Raw genomic sequence first — 21,474 nt, forward strand, 5'->3', positions numbered from 1 at the left:
ATCTTTGATTGTGACAGTGTGTTAAGTCTATGGCCAAAGGATACCTGCCTGGCAGTTATAAATAGGTACATTACAGAAAGGAAGAAAAAGGTGCACACCTTTATTTCATTACTATAAAATACAGAAAAAGTGATTAAGGGAATAACAGAAAAAAATACATAGCTATTTTGCCATCAGTAAAGATTCTCACACTGCTAAACTGGAATAATTGACACATTTGAAATATAATGTTTTTTAGCCCGCCACACCCTCCCAACCCTCCCACACAGGTTACATCTATTATGCAATTACTTGGTTAATTGTGCCAATTTATTTAGATTGCCTACACATGCAAATTAACTAAGGCGCCTTAAAGTGTATAATAAATGTGTAATAACTTTATAGCTGGTTTATATCCAGCAATAATTTGCATGTGTAGTGTGTGCCTCTGAGGCTTAGATTGCAGCTGCTGTGATCTCCCAGCCACGGGGGTGCTCCCTAGGGTCCCATCAGCTGTGGGACACATCAGCTGTGGAACTCAGCTCCAGCAGCTGTGGCTTGCAGCTGGGACCAAGAGTCCTGCCAGCTGTGGCACTCACAGCTGCAGGAGCTTGCTATTTGCTGGTGCAGAGGGAGCACAGGATAACAATCCTGGGCTCTCCCTTTACCAGCAATAAGGCATGATAAGATCTGATGCTAGATCCCACATTTGTGGGACATGTGCATATGTGACATGGCAGAAAGCACAATTGTGTGACTGTCATATTAGATCCCATCATGCCTTTACCTCCACATGCAGAGGGGCCTTTAGGTAAAGTATACTCAGCTTTTATGTAGTGCCTTCCACTCCATGGTCCAAGAGTAGTTTGCATGTAGTCACATTAATTACAACTTGCAATAGCACTACAAAGAATGTGCATCTCCATTGAGTCAGTGGAGAGATTGAAGTTATATGCCTAGTCCAAAACCACAGTATAGAGATGGGAGATGAACCTAGTTCTCCTGAATCCTGTCTAGTACTTCAACTATTGAAAATCAACTGCCAGGCTTGGCTGCCAAGGTTGCCCTTTCAAAGAAATAGATTAAATATCAAACACAATGAATTTAGCAGAATACTTCCAGAATACATCTTTGAAGAACATTTCAAAGCAATATCACAATCCTTTCTACATATGTGATAATTCATTGGAACAGAATTCCAGAGCATATTTTTGTAGGACCCCCTCTGCTTATAACAGAATTCTGTATATAGAAAATTGAATATGCCAACATCTCCAAAAGAATTTAAAATAAAAATGGATTCATTTAAAACCTTCTTTTTGCTCCTCTGATCATCTGAAAGGTTAGTTCAGGTGAAGTTTTCCATTTTAACGTGATCTAAATGTAAGCGGTAATCTGATGGGAAAATGTTCTACTGGCAATCAGACCTAAAAATGCTAACAGCATTAAATCTAAAGGAAAAAATAACTTCCAATGAGATACGTTATCCATCAAAGGTACTCCTGTGGTCTATAGCACTTCAGTATCTGATCACAATTTTTAGTGTAGTTTACAAGGCACCTGCAAATCAGGAAGTGATGTGATTCCCATTTTAGAAAATGGGAACATAAGACAAAATGGCAGATGCTGTTCCACCTACTAGATGTCCAAGCAACTGAGCATAATCCTTATTCTATTCTGAGTCCCTGAACAAAAAGTGGGTGGATCATCCTTTTTATGATTTAGGCATGCTACAAAAGTAGAAGCCTTAACAATGTTCCAAGGACTAGAGCAGGATGGAATAGGATCACATCAATAGGTGAAATAGAATTTGTCCCTAACTGACCTGTGTGTGGTTGCAAAGGAAGTTTGTGGCAGAGCAAGAAACCATGTGTTCTGTGTACCAAACTAGTGCCCAAACTGTTGTGTCATCTTTCCCCTCTCTAGAAATTAGAATGCATACCTTCTATTAGCTACTTCACAATGAATTGGGATCTTCCATCTTTTTATTATGCACCACTTGAGGGGAAAAAAACTAACCAAGTTGGTACAAATTTATGCAAACTTTCAACATTTAGGGTGTCTGTGAATGTGCTCCAGGGTGAAGGGGAAATGCTTTAATTAGTGCGGTTTTCAGAGCATCATGTGTATTCAGCAGCATCACGTGTATTCAGTATCCCATTCTTCAAAATGGCAGCGGGGAAACTTTAACTAAGCTTGTTCAACAGTTCAACTAAAGCTTAGTTAAAACATCTCCACCACCATTTTGAAGCGGGGGACACTGAATCCATATGATGCTGAAACTGGTGGAGTATACTAATTAGCACACTCCAGCAGACTCTTAGCACACTTGATTAATTGAGTCTGCTCCAACACATGCTAATTAGTACATATTGGAGCAGAGCTCCGTCACATGTACAAGTGCCCTTAAAGTCCATAACATTTTAGTACTATAGTTCCAGTCATTCCAGCACAGAAAAGAGTAACTGTAAGTATATGACTATTCCCATCAACTTTGGTGGGGCTGTTGAGTTATTGAGATGCTCCAGAACTTCACTAGATTGGAGCCTAAAACTCAGCTTCACTAGGAAAAACTTTTTCATGAAGAAGGTAGTAAAGCACTGGAACAGATTACCCTAAGAGGTTGTGGTGTGTCCATTCTTTGAGGTTTTTAAGACCTGGCCAGATGAAACTTTGACTGGGATGATATAGTTGGGGTAGTCCTGCTTTGAGCAGGGTGTTGGACTAGATGACCTCCTGAGGTCCCTTCCAGCCTCTTTTCTATACTATAAAATCTTCAAAGCAGTTCTAGGTATGAGTGAACAAAAACCAGAAGGGCACAAGAAGGCATAAATGCTAGGGACAGAAGTTACACATAAACCAGTTTAAGTGATCAGAAACTGGTTTAAACCTATAACAGAACATAAGTTCAGTGCAATTTCAAAATGGCCAAAATCAGTTTGAGATATACCTGGATGAATGTTATATCAGACTTAACTGATTGAGGTCAAACTGGTTTATGGAACTTGTGTCCCAGGTCCCTTCCTGGATTCAAGTTAAATCAGAGTCCTCCAGCATCCCAGCATTCTCTGCAGCCCTGGGCTGGGCTGTTCCACCCCTCTCCTCCCTAACCCAAGCACTATCACTGCTCTGGCTAGCTGAAAAAGGGGTGGGGGTGGGAAAACCTGCTCTGGAGTGCTGCAGGATTTGCCTGGCAAGAGGACTGAGGACCCCTGACAGAGGCTGCTTCTCTCCTCCCCCTCCAGGCAGACCTGCAGGCCAGGGTGGGGTTTTAAACCCCCTCCAATCAAACTCAGGCCTGCCAGGGCCTAGACATGCCCCTTTCCTCAGCTTAGTTTCCCTTCAGCTGAAGGCTTACTCTAGCATCCCCCAGCTTCTGACCTGAGCCACTGCAGGCATGTGCTTGCATTTCTAGAGTCAAAAGTGAAAGTCTGTTCACTTGTAAATTGGTTCAAAGTATGCAGGTTAGACTAACCTGCAAATATTGAATCAGTTTAGGCTCTGGCTTTTTTAATGTCTATCCCTAGCCAAAAAATTTCTTTGCAAATAATAACAACATCAATCAAAGCTGTGGTATAATCTAATTATTCTGTAAGCGTAAGAAGTACCATATTTTCTTGCATACAGTACACCCCCAATAAAGCATGCGCCTTCTTTTGGAAGGCAGAATTTAGAAAAAAAAGATTCTTCCATATTCTTGGCTGACTGTGGGCACATCCACACGAGACAGTGCACAGCAGACTAATTCTCCTGAGCATTAGCTCAACAGGCAAAAACTGTGCTAATGAGCGAATACGTAGTAGAATTAGTTTATGCATTAGTGTCATAAATTAGTAGTACCAATTATGGTGCGTTGTGTTGGTGCCAGTTATTACATGTACTGAACTTAATGCACCATAATTACACTGTATTAATAATCATGTAGACACACCCTGTGTGACATAGAATAAGTCCTAGAAACAGAGTGATCAGGAAATGGGGCATCCCAGGAGATAGTGTGGGTGAGGAAACAGGAACTTTCTGGTGTGGCAGGCCAGCAAAAAGGCTAGGCCCAGGTCTTTGCAAGGGTAGTAGCAAGGCTGTTCCTTCTTTACTGGAGATAGTTTTTTATAAAAGTTCCTGTGAATAATAAAGTGTTGTTTCTGCATCATAACCCTAATAAAGATATTACAAGCAGCTCACTTGCTCAGTCAGGCACAAGCTGCAGCGCTCAGCCAATAGGTACACCTGTGAGAGAGTTAACACAGGACTCTGCCCCTTCAGCTTCCTGATCCAGACAAGCAGCAGCAGCCATTGTGGCAGCTGCATGGCATTCACAGTGTACCCACCCTTGCTTCTTTTCCAGTAATGAAAACAAATCCCACACTTAATACAGACACCCCATTTTTGAGGGCCTGATTTTTGGCAAAAAGCTGCAAGTTGTGTACAGGAAAATATGCTATATTATGAATTATGGCTTAGTAAGAACTGTCTATCAACAGCTCTGGAATTTTTTTAACTGTATAATGTTATGTTGAATCATTTCACAAAACCCTTTCCCAGGCACTTACCATGACATTACCCATCTTATCTAGCATTAAAGCAAATGAAATATTTTTCAGTGCACTTGTCTTCTCAGCTTATCCATTCAAGTCATGCTAAAGCCCATACCACCAGATCTTCAGTGCTATTGAGTGTGTAACCTGTGAAAGCTCATGCCTTGCTGAACAACTTAGTCAGTCAGTACTGCCCCCTGCTTTCTGTCAAACTTCAGACTTAAATAGCTAACTACCTCTATTCAGCTATATTGTTATCCATGCTAACTAGATGTAAGCTTGTCTACCCATGCTTCAGTCACACCTTCAATTACAGAGTAGCTATGCGATAAGTAATGTAGGGACCTAAGTTCCATTGGCTTTCAACGAGACTTAGACTCTTATTTCACTTAAAAACTTTTGAAAATGTTACCCTATGGCCAGTGTCATACTAAAAAGGTCGTATGAAAAAGTTATGCCCCTAATTTGAAACAACCTTATTATTTCCCTTGCCCATGATGACGTTCATCCCCTTAACTAGAAAGTGCTAACTCATCTTTTTCCAAAGATGACTAATTTTTGGCATTTATTAAAATACTTCTGAAGAAAGAAATCTTTTGCTTTTGAAATGGATCAGATTGACAGGTAATTTCAAAACATTTCGTAGGGAAACATTCCCCTGAGTCCCTTACCATGTCTTCACCTGTGCACACCGCAAAGGACCACAAGTGGATAACTATGCTACACTATTGATGTTCTTCAGGGTTTTTTTCCAGGAACAAAACAGTGCAGCACAATAACACTGCCCCCATTCTTAGTTACAGATTTGAGAAAACATTATTGTTTAAACAAGAAAACATATTAATATATTCCCCCAGTTCCTCCTCTCTTCTCTCCACAAATACACTCACTTCTGGTTTCTGGAATTTATCTGAGGCCGAGGAGGAGGAAAAGATACTTGTATTGGTTCCATGTTTGAAATACTGGCTACTGATCAAGAACTAGCATGTTGAATTCTGTGTTAAACTTTCAAAGGTCAGTAGACATTTCCAAGATTCATGTAGGTGAGACTCACTATACTATAGTTTTGTGTTTCTAATATGCATTCTTTTGTTTCTATAAAACAGTCAATGAAGGCTCAGGAGAAACCAGTCAAAAAGAGACATCAACTTGTGACATTTGCCAGTTTGGGGCAGAGTGTGATGAAGATGCAGAGGATGTTTGGTACAGTATTTTTTCTCTATTTTTGTCTTGTTTTAGAGAGCATGTTTGTGGAATATTACTAAAAAATTAAACATACCACTTCTCCCAGTCCTCCCTTCAAAAATAGGCTAATTATTTAATTAAATGTATAAAATGTACCTGTTTAACCCTCTAGACATGTATATTCATTTTCCCATATTCTAAGACTACAGACTTGTCCATTTTGTCACAAAGGCCCTTGACAAATATTATTTCCATCAAGCAACAGGCAACGTTGTTCAGTGGAAACTATCATGCCATGTGACCAGGGTTCAAATTACACTTTGACTCATGAGGGGAGAGGGGTTGAGAAGATCCCAATCTTTGATTTCATTGATTAACGAGTCCACCTAAGTGAGGGAGCAATCCGATCAGAGACCACCCCCCCAGGTTATGATTTTCAGAACTTACAGGGAAGTTCTCATCTCAGTGGGCTCTCTTCTCTTACGGGAAGGTTCCTGTAATTCAGCCTCCTCGGTAATTTTAACCCTGCATGTAATCTCCATGTTCACAGAGAAAGCTATATGAGGAGGGAGAGGGGAATTGTCTTTTGGGAATTTGCTCTGCCAGAACTCACCAGCAGGGAGAGCTGGAGAGCTGCTGGCTAGAGCTGTGAGCCCCCTCCCACACCTTCAGCTGTGCTGCTAAGGAGGAGTGAGCTCTGAACTGGTTGAAGGAGCTGCTCCCCTACCCTTTGCACAGAGTAGGGAAGACCCAGTCAAAGGACAACAGGGGACAGGACTCTTAGGACTGAAACTCTGAAACACCTTATGAGGCATTTTATGTATGTGCTTTTCCCCTCTCCACATCTTGTCCCCCACCAGCAGCTTTCCAGATAAATTCCCTCTTTCTTGACACTTTGTTATTTCAGGTGATAGTGTCTTCTTAAAAAAACAACTTTGAAAGCTAGTTGGGGAAAGGGAGGAGGGAAGGGAGTCATGACTTCTTTTCAGATACCCTGGGACAGCAGAGTTCAGCAAGTCATAGAGAGTCCCATTGCCAGAAGGAAGAGGGAGAGGTGGCAAGAGTGTGCTTTCTACCCTGGTATGCTGGAGGACCTGGCCAAACCCTATCACTCTGTGTTATATGCCAAACGTTCATATTACAGCCTGATAGCAATCAGTTACAAAATGTTCTCCAATTTTCAAGCAACATCTTTTGCCTGGTTGGCCATTTGTATTGTGCAATAATTCCTTTGCATGTGTAGCATGTCTAAAAATATGGTTAAATCAACCAATTAATTGTACAATAAATGCAATGTGTGTTAGTTCTAAAATACCACATCATACCACAAATAAAGGGAAAGGAGCTCTAATAAATGCCTGTATGTTGTGGTTTGTATACGTATATTTTTTGATCAGAAGTAGAGCTGAACAAAAAAACTGGTAAAGTATTTTTACCCAGTATTTCAATTAGACGTTTGTTTGAACAGTTTTATTTTGATGGTTCCCTCAACTTTATTTTTAAAAAAATTTAAATATTTTTTTCAATCCAAAATTTATCTTTTTTACACTTTGGGCATCTCTATACATGTCAGATGCTGGAGCATGCTAATTAGCGTCCTCCAGCATCCTCCACATCATGTGTATTCAGGGTCCCTGCATTTCAAAGTGCCAGCAGGGTCACTTTAACTAACACTCATTGAACAAATTTAGTTAAAGCACCCCACTGCTATTTTCAAGTGAGGGATGGTGAGTATGCATGATGCTGCAGGGTGAGAGCCACTTTAATTAAAGCACCTCCCTCCTCCCACAAAATCCAGAGTGTGTGTAAAGGTGCCCTTTGATTCATGGAAGGTTTCTGAAGGGCTTTACATAAGGTCAACCCCAAATGATTTTTTTTTTAATTTTTTGAATTCTCAGCATACAAACAAGTAGTTATTTCCATAGCTGTAATTAGGACACTGACTTTCATGCCAACATGTTTGACCATTCACTATTTTTCTATCCTAATAATTGTTCCAAATTGACAGAAACAAAAGTAATCAAATAAACATTAGAGTTACTGGCTTGAATTATGCTTTCTAGGACCAGACAGAAAGAAGATGTTCTTTAGATGCAACTTTCTCTTCTTATGGAAAAGGAGGTCTTTGCCTTTTCTTCTCTGACACTGTCCAGGTGTTTGCTGCAGGATTCATGAAAAGAAGGAAGTGGAGATTGGGCAGATCAGAGGGAGGAGTAATAATGGTGAGATGGAAGAGCTAATGGATGCTGTGCCCTCCAACCTCACATAGATACTCAAGACAAGATGATATAGGGATTGCATTTTGTTCCTGTCTACCCCACAATGATCCCAAAGGCCATCCTGTGTAGGACAGTGTCTGGTTGCATGGCCATCATTTGGAGAAGTTCATAGTGGAGTCTGCATGACAATCTAGTCATTCTTTGCACACAAATAGATTGAGGCTTTGCAGCATTCAAGCCCTGTTGGATTAGGAAAACTGTGGAAGTCTAAATATAATCCAAAGAGCAAAACCAATATAACAGAGGAATAAAGGAAAGAGTAGGGAGGAAAGAAAACTGGAGAAGGTAATTAGACATGGTGTTAGTCAGATGACCCCATGCAGAAAGCAGTTTCTATCAGCTAATGGTCAGGCATGACATTTTGAATATTTATCCTATTCAATAAAGTAAGTTATGGATATGGTGAGTGAGAAAAGGCCTGTGATCAACTTGTGCTCATTTTGGTCAGGTCTTGCCAGCTTTTAATAGCCTGTGATTTTATGCTAAAAAAATGGCTCTGAGTCAAATGAAATTGTGGCACTGAAAAATAGAATCAGGATGCAATATGATTAACTTTCTGTAGTAATAGCAGGAGACTTAGTTAAAAGAAATTGGTTATTTTGGTTTTGTCTAAGGAAATTGCTCATTTCTTCTCCTTCCCGGTAGGATCCTCACGAGTTATTCAGAACTGGGGGTGTCCATGTAAATATAAAACCTTGTTAAAATTAACATATCACAATTCACAGGCCAGTGGTCATGTTTTCATAATTAGATGAGTTGCTGAGTTGAAGTGGCAAAAAAAAGAGGGATAAGGAGGAAAATTAGCTACAAGATAACATTATTAATCATGATAAGTGTTGTGGAACGCTGGGAGCACTTCTGTTTATTTTTGAGGGAACGTAACTGATATAATTTACCAAGTATTAATCCCACTACAGCTGAAAACTTTCCTGATATCTAATTCCTTTCCTTCGACACATCTTGGCTTATGAGGAGCAGCATGATAACATGGGAACCAAAGCGCTTAGTCTTTATTGACAGACAGCTTTTCTGCAGGGAAAGTTGCTTTTGAGAGTAGGAGGTAGGGAAGGGCATTTGCTAGGAAAGATGTTACCAAACAAACTGTTCAAAAGCAGTAAAGCAGATCTCTGTGTAGAAGTAAAAAGACCATGTTAAGCCTGTTAAAGGTCTGCTTTGAAGTCAACAGCCTCATATGCTATAACAGTGCTGTTTTCATGTCCCTGACCCCTGAATAGTTTTGGATAATGTTCTTCCTGTGAAATGAGCCTTCTGGGTGTTAGCTTTTTATTATTATTATTATTATTTCTAGAGTGAAAGCAGGCTGCATATGGAGTGACTAGATTCCTCTTTCAAAATCACTTTAATTGAATTTCAGTTTGGCACCAGCCACAGTCAATCAGAGACACACATAGAGATTTCGTGTATAAAAAAGTGTTCCTAGATTAGATGAAATAAGAAATATCAGTTTATTATTTGATCAATATTTTTATGTTTATCTAATTTCAAAAACAAGCTGTGTTCCTTTAATTATCTTACCTGACTGATTAGTTTTCCAGAGTCTAAATTAGGTCAACAGTTACTAGTAGCTTTGGGAACTGTTATTATGAGATAATTAGCCCAGAACTTTCAGTTTGTCCTATCAATCAGAAACAGTTCAGGAGCCATGGGGTTGGTGCTTGATTCATTCTAAGTAAGAGGAAAGCAAGCTGGTAGCAGAGACTGATCATAGGGAGCCGCAGATATGAAGCTGGCTGTTTGCCTAACACTTCTAGGGTGTCAGAGTAGATCAGAGAGGAGAGCACAGGTGTGATAGCAGATGTGGCTGGGCTGCTAATGATTTAAAGGGACAATTAGCATTCTTCTGCATTGCTACAGTCTGTTATTTTGCAATCCCTTCTCTGTTTTAGCTCTTCATTGCCAAATTCCACTTAGCTGGATAGTGCTCTCTGTACGTTGTCACTATTATTTTTAAATCGTTTTACTGATCTAACATTTGATCTATTAATGTCTAGACTTCTAGGATTCTGGTGGGAGTTGCTTTGCTCTATAAAAGATTATTTAGGTGATAGCATAGGAAGGGAGGGTGGAGGGACTCCAGAAAAGAAACCCCTGGAATGCATAGTGTTCTGGAACATGGTAGGATGCACGTATACTGTACATCCATTTCACGTTCTAAAATTGCAAGAGTTCATGTGATTTGGTATTCCATTAGTGAATATCCTCTCCTGTGTTAAAAACAAAGACTGTTCGGTTTAAAGTCTTTAACATCTTCCTTCTTTTAATACGTGAAAGCTTCTTGTCAGTAAGAAGATCATGTATTACTGGCATTATTCCCACCTTTAATGCATTTTGCACCAGTGGGCTTCATGAATATTTAAAGTAGGGTAGTGGCTATGCTCTTTAGCACTACATTGCAATCTATTGGCAAATCAGACATTTGGTGTTGCTTACTTTGGGTTTTTATTTCTAAGCTTGCTACAGAATGATTGACTTTGTAAGACAGGGCTACTCAGGATAACACCCCGAGAGATATAGTTAAAAGGAAATGGAGAATGAAACATAAGGTTCTGAACAAGGAAGTATTTCAAAGCTCATCCAGAAAGCATCTTACAACACTGAAACATTCAGTCAGTGTATAAATAGAACATATCAAATGGAGTGCCCATTCATCTAGTAGGGTAGCTTAGCGTCAGTGCATAACCATGTCAAAGATCCAAGTATTAATCTCTTGCTTTATAAACCATCAAGAGAGTTGGAGTTCTACACTGTACAATTCATGATTTAGAAAGATATGTAAGTATACATAAGTTTTGTAATGCGTCCTTTAGGTTGAGAGAGGTAACTAATAGAAATAACCCTTTGTAGAATATTCTTAAGAAAAGAGTAGGACTGGAGTAATTTCTTAAAACTAAAGATGAAATTTCTGAAACCTCTGACTTCTAAGGGTAGTCAAAAGTAAAATCATGTATCAGGGTTAAATACATTCCCTTTTCCTTTGTATTTCAACATCAAAAGAGTAGTATGTATGCAGAGACTCGGTAGACTAAGGAATGTTTTGCAACCTATAAGACAGACTTCCATACATGCAAAAAGTACACAAGAGACAATGTGCTCCTTCAAGCCCATAAGTGGGGAAGAGAAGGATTACTAGGAGAAAAGGAATCAGGTCTCCTTTGAAGTACCTCCTACTCTTTGAAAGACAAAGGTGAAAGTGCAAAACTCTCTCCCCACCTATTGGATCAGGTTTCTATTCTTTTGAGATTGGGAAACTGTTTTTCCTTCACAGATTGATTGGCCAGGGTAGGCTGCATGTTTTCACCTTTGTGACACCAAGTCAGGAATCCAATTGAGTAGGAAAGAAGGTCATATTCATGTTGTCACAGTGTAGCAGATGGCAAGTGTCCACTGTATGTACTATTATCTTGGCAAAATCGAGTTTCAAGAACGTGGGGAAAGAGTGTTGGGCCGCCTAATGTTCTGCGCGGATACAAACCTATTTCCCCAAGTTAGGGAAAGAATTAAGGAAGAAAAATGTCCTGCGTAGTATAATCTGTGTTCCCAGATGAGATAATAAAGTTGCAGCCTAAATAACCTCCATTCTTTGCATCTTGTCCTGCTTCCTGAGTGGCTGGGACACTAAGCTCCACTCCCCCAAAGCTTACATGCAGGCCTAAAGTACACTGAGAAAATAAATTGTTCTCTGTCCCTTATGTCATATTTCATTTCTGAACGCTGACATATATCAGGTGCAAATTCTACTGTGAGGCAAATGAACAATGCAGCTACCCAAAAACACATCATTTTGTTCAAACTGCATTCTCATGCAAATGACCTGCATTAGATATGATAGATATTTGTACAAATCATGCAGCTGTCAGCAGCAACTACCCCTAAAATCAATATCTCTCAAGCAATCGATATTTATCTTTATTATAGTATAGAAAGAAAACATATAAAGGAAACTAATATCTGATTTTGCCAGCTTCTTAATCCACATAGCAATTAGGTCAGTCAGATCTGGGTCCCTCCCCCACTTCAATCAGTTGCTCTCAACCAGAGCATTTAAGACCAAGATGATGTACTACTGCACATCTTACAAAGTACTAACGGCTAGTCTGAAAGCTTATATACATTATACAAGTACTGACTGCTTCTTCAGCAGTATGTAGAAAAACTATGTATGACCTACTTGTTCCAGAGGCAGAAACAACCACCTACTTTAACATACAGTGCCCTGTACATTTTGTAGTACTATAGGGCCAGAGTGCTTCATGTTGCTTTTTCTTGCTCTTTAGACAGAAAAAAGGTATCTTTTCACTATCATGAACAATAATCTAATATACTCAGAGGGATGGGGCTCAGATAGTAGTAAATAATTAAGGCCCCAATCCTGAAAAGACTGCAGTTAACTTGAGACTGCTCTTAGTGCATAAAGTTAAGGACCTGCATAAATCTTTCCCTAATCAGAGCCTAAGTAACACACTATGTATAATTGGTAATTTTAGCCCTGCTTTAACTACAGAGCTGCCCCTGCTACCTTGATCTTCCTGGAAATTAGCTCAGTGAAATCTATACAAATGATAAATAATGTATTATATATTCTTATTAAAATATATTAAAATAACCAGGGAAGTTATGGCTTCCATTTCCTTTTATGAATCATAGCAAGCTAAAACTCACTGATATTTTCAAAAAATAGACATAGCATCACTATTTGAACTGAAAAATGGCCAGCAAACGATTTATATAAAAGAAAGACAACAGCAAAATACTATCATAAACATTTTAATTGTATAATGTGACTTCTGTGCTATATTAAGGCTACTTCTTGACTTCTGCTTTTGAACCAGCATGAAGGAGGGAAATTAACAAAACCAACATAAAATAAAATCTTACTTTTTTCCCTAATCAGAAAGAGTATGGGAGAATGCAGTGGCAAGATTATCATTTTAGTGACTTTTATTGCAGCTATAAACCACTGACACAAGAAAGCAAAAACAAAGATTCACCATTTCCAGCTTAGGTGAAATATTTCAATTGGCACAAAATGTCTACATTTCATGGTGGTGGAAGAAAATAAGGTATTGACTATTTTCTATACCATGTCCAGAAGTCCCATTAGATCTATGTCAGTACTTTACATTCTCCTACAGCCTGTTCACTATCATTGCATTTGTTAATCTGCAACTCTGTTCCAGAGGGAAATGTAACTTAGGGCATTTATACACATATTTTTCTGTCCCATGACATGCCAGAGATCCACTGCCCACTTTGGAGCAGACTCAGTTAATCAAGTCTGCTCTGCACGTGAGCTGAGGGCGAACTACGCTGAGCCGTGTACAGTTGTATAAGTGGTGAAATGTGCATCAGCACACAGAAAATGGGGGCAGTGCACTTTTGAACTAAAATACCTCTGATGTGTTTTAGTTCAAAAGTGCACCACCACCATTTTCTCAGCACATTTTATAACTTATACAACTGCAAGCATCTCAGCACCAGGTACTTTTTTCAAAGTGCCCAGCACAGCAGTACTTGCTTATGTAAAAATGCCCATCTCAGTCAGTAAAAAAGACCACCATTGGCTTAAACCAGCTTTGGAACAAACCCAGAATGACTAGTTAGCCACATCTGACTCATGTAAAGAAAACTGGTAAGTGAAAATACAGAAATAAATCCTTTTTTTCCTAGCAAAATATTTCTGCATAATTGCTTAAGGCAGTGATTCTCAACCAGGGTATCACAGCACATAGGGTACCACGAGATGGGTGATGAACAATATTAGCACTGTTAAGTGTGCAGACACCTACACATGATTCACATAATTCACAAGATAAACCCGTAAGGCATGTTCGCACATGCAAGCACGTGCGCTTGCAGCAGCTCAAATAGAAACAGTGCAAATTTGGGCTGGGACTTTTTGCCTTGGCACACATGCCCAGACATGCACTTTTTTGCCAAAATTATGCCACTTGGGGCAAAATAACCCCTGCCTGGCTCCTCCTAGATCTGCAGCCAAGGGGAGCTAGAGCCTGGGTCCAGCACCTGTGCTGGCCCCAGCAGTATAAAAACCTGCCCTGGCCAGTAGCTCAAGGCTACTGGCCCTCAGGAGCTTCTGGCCCAGCTACTTGGTGTCTGGGGACACTAGCCCCTTGTGTCAGCTAGATTGCTGAAGCAGAATACCAAATTCACTTTTTAAAATACCCCAAAATCCACATTCTTCCACAATTAGAACAAAAGAGAGCAAGAGAGAGTTTGATCAGATGGACAATGTTGTATTGTTATATTTACAATGTTAAAGCACTGGAAGCCTACCAGTGTCTCTAGCATCGTAATAAAATAACTCCTAAATATCTGTGTTTTAATGTTCGTTTTTCATTTCCTTATCACATGGTGGGTGTGTGATGGGGGAATGTGGGATTTGTAGGAGCGGGGTGGAGGATGTAGGTGGGTGTGGAGGGATGTGGGGGGATGCTGGTCAGTCTGTGGGTAGGTGTGGGGGGACTGTGGGTGTGGGAGCTGCTTAGGAGTGGTGGGTCCCCCCTCCCCCACAGCACATGGACTACCCTGCCTACAGGCCAGGTTCCAGCCCCCGCCAGGGGCTACAGCACCCCCAACCCCACACTAGTCTCCAGCCCCCTCCTCATTCCCCTGCTTGTCTCCAGGCTCCAGAGGCTGGAGATGAGCAGTAGAATGAGCAGGAGGCTGGAGACAGCAGGGGAAGTCTCTAGCTCATCTCCAGCCTCCTGCTCATTCTTGTGCTCCCTGGGAGGCTGAAGATGATCAGGGGAACGAGCAGGAGGCTGGAGACGAGCAAGGGAGCATCTGCAGCTCATCTCCAGGGGCTCATCTCCACCCCCTGGTCATTCTTGTGCTCTGTCTCCAATCCTCCGGAGCCTGGGAACAAGCAGGAGAATGAGCAGGAAGCTGGAGATGAGCAGGGGAGTGATCAGGAGGCTGGGGATAATTCAGGGATTCTCTGGTGGACTCCAGGCTCCTGATCGCTCCCCCACCCAACTCCAGCTTCCTGCACTGCCTGCAGCTTACCAGCAGCAACAGTGGGGGCCTCATGGCACACTGGGGCTTGGCTCTGGCCACCTAGCACCCACACTGCCGCTGCTGCATCATGAGAATGCAGCCTGGCTCGGCAGGGCACCGGGCACTGTCTGGAAGCTTGGAGGTACTGTGGCTGTCACCCAGGGCTCAGCGCCACTCAGCCCAAGTAGCAGAAACTGTGAGACAGCGCACATGACCCTGCCAAGCCGGGTTGCACCTGCACAATGCTACAGCAGGGATGGCAGGCAGCTGGGGCCAAGCCCCGCTGCCCCCTGCTCAGCGGAGCTGTGTCATGAAGCCCCGAGCAGCCCTGACCACTGCTGCTACTGCTGGTGAGTGTGGGGGCTTGAGAGAGCAAGCAGGGAGCTGGAGGAATGAATGGGGGGTGGGGGGAATTAATAGGGGGCAGGGGAAATGAACGGGGAGCTAGGGGAATGAACGGGGGTGAGGGGAACGAATGGGGAGCTGAGGGAATGAACAGGGGAGCTGGGGGAATGAACAGGGGAGGGGTGAAGAACGGGGGGGCGGGAAGCTGGAGAAATGAATGGGGGTGGGGTGAACAAATGGGGAGTTGGGGGCCTGGTCCCAGGCAAGGCCTCCCCCATGGTCCCCTCCGCCCTCCTTCAGCCTGCCAACCCCCTACTTACCTGGGATGAAGCCGGGTCCAGGTCCCTGCACCTTGCACCGCTGCTTGCCCCACATGGGCAGGCAGTGTGCTTCAGCACCGGGGCAAGGTCCAGCCATAGAGACACTCTGGGTGGCTATCAGAGCATCTCTGTGGAAGACCGAGCCTCCAGTTGCCTTGTGCCCTGCCCCACTTTTTTCTCCCAGAGTATCGCTTGACCCCTGAATATCCAGGGGTTTAATTTTGCCCCCACTGCACATTTGCAGCGCAGAGAACATTTTGTTCTCCCACATGCCTCTTGGGGTTTGAGACGCTACAAGAGGGAGATGTGCACTCATCTGGACAGACCCATAGGGTGCATCCAGATGTTTGCAGACATGCAGTATGCGGCACTGCAGACCCATCTATGATGCCACATGCTGCACATGCTGCACATGCAGGCATTCCCAGCATTGCCTCTTTGCAGTGTGGGGGCTTTTTTTGACCCAGGGTCAAAAAAACCTACACCTAGAAAAGGGGAACAGCACACATGGCAGCAGTGCATGCTGCCCAAAACTGAAGTCTGGCTGGCCGGAGCCACACTGGCTGCTGTCCATGCTCCCTGCTACAGGAGTACCATACCTGCAGCTCCCAGTGGCTCCCAGAATCCCATGTAACACTGCTGGGGCCAGCAGAGGCCCCAGCCTTCCCTACCACACCCAGGGCAATGTGCCACACGCTGGAACCCACCTGCTGCGGGCATTCCCTGGGGACAAGTAGCAGCAGCACAAGATGTGCTGCTGCTACTTATCCCTGAAGAAACACACATTCCCGCTCATGAAGATGTGCCCACAGATTTCAAACTGGAATCCAGAGCATTAAAAAAACATTCTGACCTGCTGTGGTTCTTTGCAACAAAATAATTTCTCTCTATTATTTGCCCATAGTCAAAAACCACATAAAGATGTTTTTATTTGTGGCTGGGTGGGTGCCTTGAGTAAAAAAAAATTTTGAGAACCACTGGATTAAGGTTTGAGCCTCATAGCTTTTTGAGAAGTGAGAAAAAGAACAAGTACACCTTTAATCTTTCACTTGTGCCAAGGTTTGCAGTCATCTTGTAACTGATCAACAAAGCATGAACACACTGAGAAGTGAGATCTAGTTTCAACATCTGATGATGTTTTGTTTTACTTTTTATTTAGTTATAGCTGAGAACATTCCTTCAATTCTCAATTCACATACAAATTCTCAAAACTTCCTTAAATCTTTAGATTTCATTGCTTCTGAATGGCTAACTCAGTTTTGGAAATGTCACATAAGTAGGTGCTTCAGGGAATTTTTAAGTTTCTTTTCCAATAAATTAGGAAGATCCTTTAGAGGCCTGAGTTCATGGCATACACTTCTGCCTATACAGATTAAAGGGGGTTATTTCCTAATAGCTTTCTTTAAAAAAAAATTAATATTGACCCTGGTTTTAACAGAAGCCAAGACTGCCTGGAGTTCCTCATATTGTTTTGTTACCAATATACTTTGGAATGCTCTGGTAAATAATTTAGCCTACCCTCAAAGAATGTGACCATATTTTCTCTATGTATCAAGGAAATCTCACATATAACCACATTTCATGGCTTTACAAGTTCTGTAAATTATCAAACAAATTGGGATCCCTGTATATGATGTTTTCGAGACTCTGTTTCATTTAGGGACTTTCTATTTGATATATACATTTCAGGGAGGTTTCATATCATTTGTAACAGTAACAAAAATGATATAAAATAATAGCAAGTAACTCAATATGTGTCCCTGCTAAATACAATAACAAACAATATATTTAGGCAGTAAAGCTGATGAATTTTGTGTATGTGTGTGGCCCACATTTTCAGAAACCAACCCAAACTCTGCTTCAGTTTCAGAGGGTTTTACCACTGACTTACATGAAAGCAGTGTTCTTCCTCACTGTGTAAATATGTCAGAATTTCACTGTAGCTGCATATGAATGTAGATTAAAGCAAAATTTGACAGAGTATAAATCAAGAGTAACTTCAGTGACTATAGTACAGGGATCAGCAACAAATCTGTGGGCCAGATCCATTGTCAATGGCATTCAGCAGTGAGGATCTTTGGCTGTAGGCACTCCACCTGAGCCAGCGTGGTAACAAACAGCGGCTGTCGTGATTGCATCCTAGTAAGCCTGTGCGAGTCGGCAGTGATCCGATCCAGCTTCAGATCCAGCCGCTTCAGATGCCAGCAATCCGATCCAGAGCTCCGGACCCAGTTTCTGCTTCAGTTTGGCCTTGAAAATCTGGCCATAGGGCATAATGGGGAATCAATGAAATATCTATAACCTTATTGGTTTTTGTCTGATTTGGATGAAACCTGGAGGGGTGATAGCCCCTGCTGAGAGCATGAAGTCTGCCAAGTTTCAAAAAGATCAGTGCAGGGGTTTGGGGGGAACTGTACCCCAAATTCATGAAAGCAAAACTCACGTCACGTGTATGCGTCACAACACAGGGGGTCAAAACTTCAGGGCTGGTAGCTCTGCCAAGTTTCAAGAAGAGCAGTGCAGGGGTTTGGGGGGAACTGCACCTCAAGCTGCGCACAAGCAGAACTCATGACATAGGTGACCCTGTGTGTGTTAAGGCTCAGCGGGGTGACAGCTGCAGGGATGGTGGCCCCTGCTGTGGCCACAAAGCCTCCCAGCAGTCGAGGAGATAGGTGCAGGGGAGTTCTGGGGCCCTGCACCTCTAGCTGCTGACAGGTAAAACTCATGACATGGGTGCTTGTGCAACTGACCGTCTCTGTCCTGGGGCAGTTGATTGTCTGTATTGATTATTTCCTCTCCTTAGTCTCTGTTTTTGTAGGTGTTAATTGATGGTAATTAACTGGCTACATTAGCTAGGTACTGTGTATTGAACTGGTCCCTGAGTGACCATGATTGATTGGTAACTGGTAACACAGTAGCTTAGCAGCCAGGTCTGCAGTAGTGTCTCCCACCCCCAAGACAGAGACAGTCAGTTGCACAAGTACCCATGTCATGAGATTTGTCTGTCAGCAGCTAGAGGTGCAGGGCCCAAGAACCCAGTAGCCCTGCACTGCTCTCCGTGATAGCTGGCAGGCTTTGTGGACTCAGCAGGGGCTAGCAAGCCTGCAGCCTTCACCTGCTGCACCTTAACACCCACAGTGACACCCATGTCACAAGTTTTGCTTGTCTGCAGCTTGAGGGGCAGTTCCCCCCAAACCCCTGCACCGATCTTCTTGAAACTTGGCAGGCTTTGGGGCCTCACCAGGAGCCACCACCCCTGTAGTTTTGACCCCCTGTGTTGTAACACATACACGTGATAGGAGTTTTGCTTTCAAGAATTTGGGGTACAGTCCCCCCCAAACCCTTACACCAATCTTCTTGAAACATGGCAGGATTTGTTGCCTCAGCCAGGGCCACCACTCCTGCAGTCGTTCCCCCACCCCCACCCCAGTGATGTAACACATACATGTGACATCAGTTTTGCTTTCAAGAATTTGGGGTGCAATTGCCCCCAAACCCCTGCACCGATCTTCTTGAAACTTGGCAGGCTTCAAGTTCTCAGCAGAGACTGCAATCCCTGCAAATTTAATCCAAATCAGACAAAACAAAGTTATAGATATTTCAATTTTTCCCCACTATACCCTATGGCCAGATCTCCAAGGTGGCTCCAAAGCTTTTCCGAAGCACTTCGGAAGCTGCAAACCACTTCAGAAAGCCTAACAAAGCCAGCACTTCAATCCAGACATGTTGCTTTGAATGTTGAAGCGTCCGAAGCTCCTCTGAGTCTGAAGCTCTGTCCGAAGCCTCGCACAGCCCCACCTTTCCACTGGCAGCCAGAAATGGTTGCCTACCCCTGCTATAGTGAAATGACTTGGAACTTAGGATAGTAAAACTGAAAGCAAAATCTGACTTAATGATTGCTTAAATTATTTACAAGTAAATATTGGTTTCTGAACAGCTAAATTGGGTTATGAGAATTCATGAGTTTTTGTTTTGTTTGTTGTCATGGTATCTTCTTCCCCAGCATCAAAACATTGATTCTTTCTGGACTTATAAAATAAAGAACAAAAAAATCTTACTAGAAATATACAGTTACCAATTCTCATCTTACAGCAATAGAATTTTTTTAAAAGAGCATCTCATGTTGCAGTGGTCTTGATGGATTTTGCTATTGCTCAAATGGCTAAGGTCTCCCAATACCTTCAGAAGTCTCCATTTACATTCAAACATAACTGCAAAAACTAAGATGGCTATGAGTATAGACAGGGAACAATGAAAGGACAAGAGAAGGCATGTGTTTCTTAAAAGAAGGGAAGGAACTGTGGATTGGTCAGGAGGAAGACTAAGTCCACATGGAGACAAAGGAAGGATGTGAGAGGTCAAGAAATTCTTAGAGGAAAGAAAAGAAATACGGGTGACAGGTGAATGGAGAGAGTAAGTGGGGAGACTGAGGCAATATGGAAGGAGTTTGTGAAGAGAGGCAAGAATGTGACTAGGGAAGAGGACAGAGAAAAAAAGAATGAGTATCATTTCCATCCCTAGAGGTTAGGAGGAAGATGTGCCCAGTAGCCTGCAGAGAGACCCTTCTTTTTATATGCACATTTGTGTGCACTGAAGGTTGAAATTTCACATCCAAATTGTGCTGGTTGAGTGAGATGTTTATTTACAAGGGACAGCTGGAGAATTTCTAGGGTTGCAGTTCTGTTGGCATTTTGATTTTGGTTTTGGACTGCATCAAAATGGCAGCTGAGCTGTGCTCATTACAATGGAGTGCACATGTGATCATGCATTGTATGAGGAAACAGGAATTCTTCTCTACACCCACGTTTAATTTCCATGCACAAACTGATAGGTAGCCTACACAGTGACAAACATTCAGCTGAGTTCTCTTAAACTGGGGACACAATACACATTATTTTACTCCTCTGTTACAGGTCGGTATCAAACAGCGATTTGAACTTGGGTTCTGGATAAAAAATAACAAACTTCCAAAGTACTAAGTGGAAGTCTTTATTTACATTTTTAAAAATATTATTTCATTCTATTTTGTACTCTTCACGTAATACATGGTGTTGAAAAGATCGTGCTTAGAATTTGCTGTTTTGTGCAACATACCCAAAAGAATCATTTTTTGGCCTTTTGAGGGCAGAGCTGAGTGCTGATTGTAAAAAAACCGAAGCAACCACTTTGTTATGTAACTCCATATCTAGGAGAGCCTTGTCTCACAAGAATGTGAAAGTGCACATAAAGGATAATATGATAATGCACATCAAATATTAACGTGCATTGACACATAATCATCTGTGTATATCAGGGCATTAAAGCATGAAGGAGCAAGCACAGGGGCCTTGAATAGTAATGCATTTTTACACCTTTCATCCCTCTTTTACTTTTTTTTTTAATCTCTCCCCATGCCCCAACTCAACATTTAGCCAGAGTCGTGCCCTAGCAGTAAACTGACTGGTACCTTGATGACGGCCTATTTAGTTGCAATAAAAAGCCGATTGGCCTAATGTGCAATCAAGAAAGGAGTGACATTTATTGCTTCAGTTTTATGATGCTGTGAACTGAGCAAGATTTGGAACCTTACAGTGCCTTCAGGGGGCAGGAGATCACAAGCCATGAATCGTATTTATACCTTTTCCAATTTCCTACTAGCATTTTAGCAATAAATAGATTGCGTTGTTATTGAGTTTTATGTAAGTATGTTTGCAAAAGCAAGAATGCAACTTTGTAGTTCAGAAGTACATGTGTTGGCTAAATAGATCAGCAGAGGGAATAGCCATATGTAAAGAGCTGTGAAAGCACTTTCCCATT

At 42.1% G+C, this 21,474-nt stretch overlaps 1 protein-coding gene across 1 annotated transcript in view; it reads left to right on the plus strand.

Moving 5' to 3' along the window:
• Nucleotides 1-21,474, plus strand: part of TMEFF2 (transmembrane protein with EGF like and two follistatin like domains 2) — a 215,519-nt gene that overhangs the window by 113,498 nt on the left and 80,547 nt on the right. The window contains exon 5 of the mRNA XM_019554486.1: nt 5,621-5,717. Within this exon, the coding sequence (XP_019410031.1) occupies nt 5,621-5,717 (97 nt within the window). The remainder of the gene's footprint in view (nt 1-5,620; nt 5,718-21,474) is intronic.

The sequence above is a fragment of the Crocodylus porosus genome, unplaced genomic scaffold, assembly GCF_001723895.1.
Source record: "Crocodylus porosus isolate Cpor-Errol unplaced genomic scaffold, CroPor_comp1, whole genome shotgun sequence".
Taxonomy (NCBI): domain Eukaryota; kingdom Metazoa; phylum Chordata; order Crocodylia; family Crocodylidae; genus Crocodylus; species Crocodylus porosus.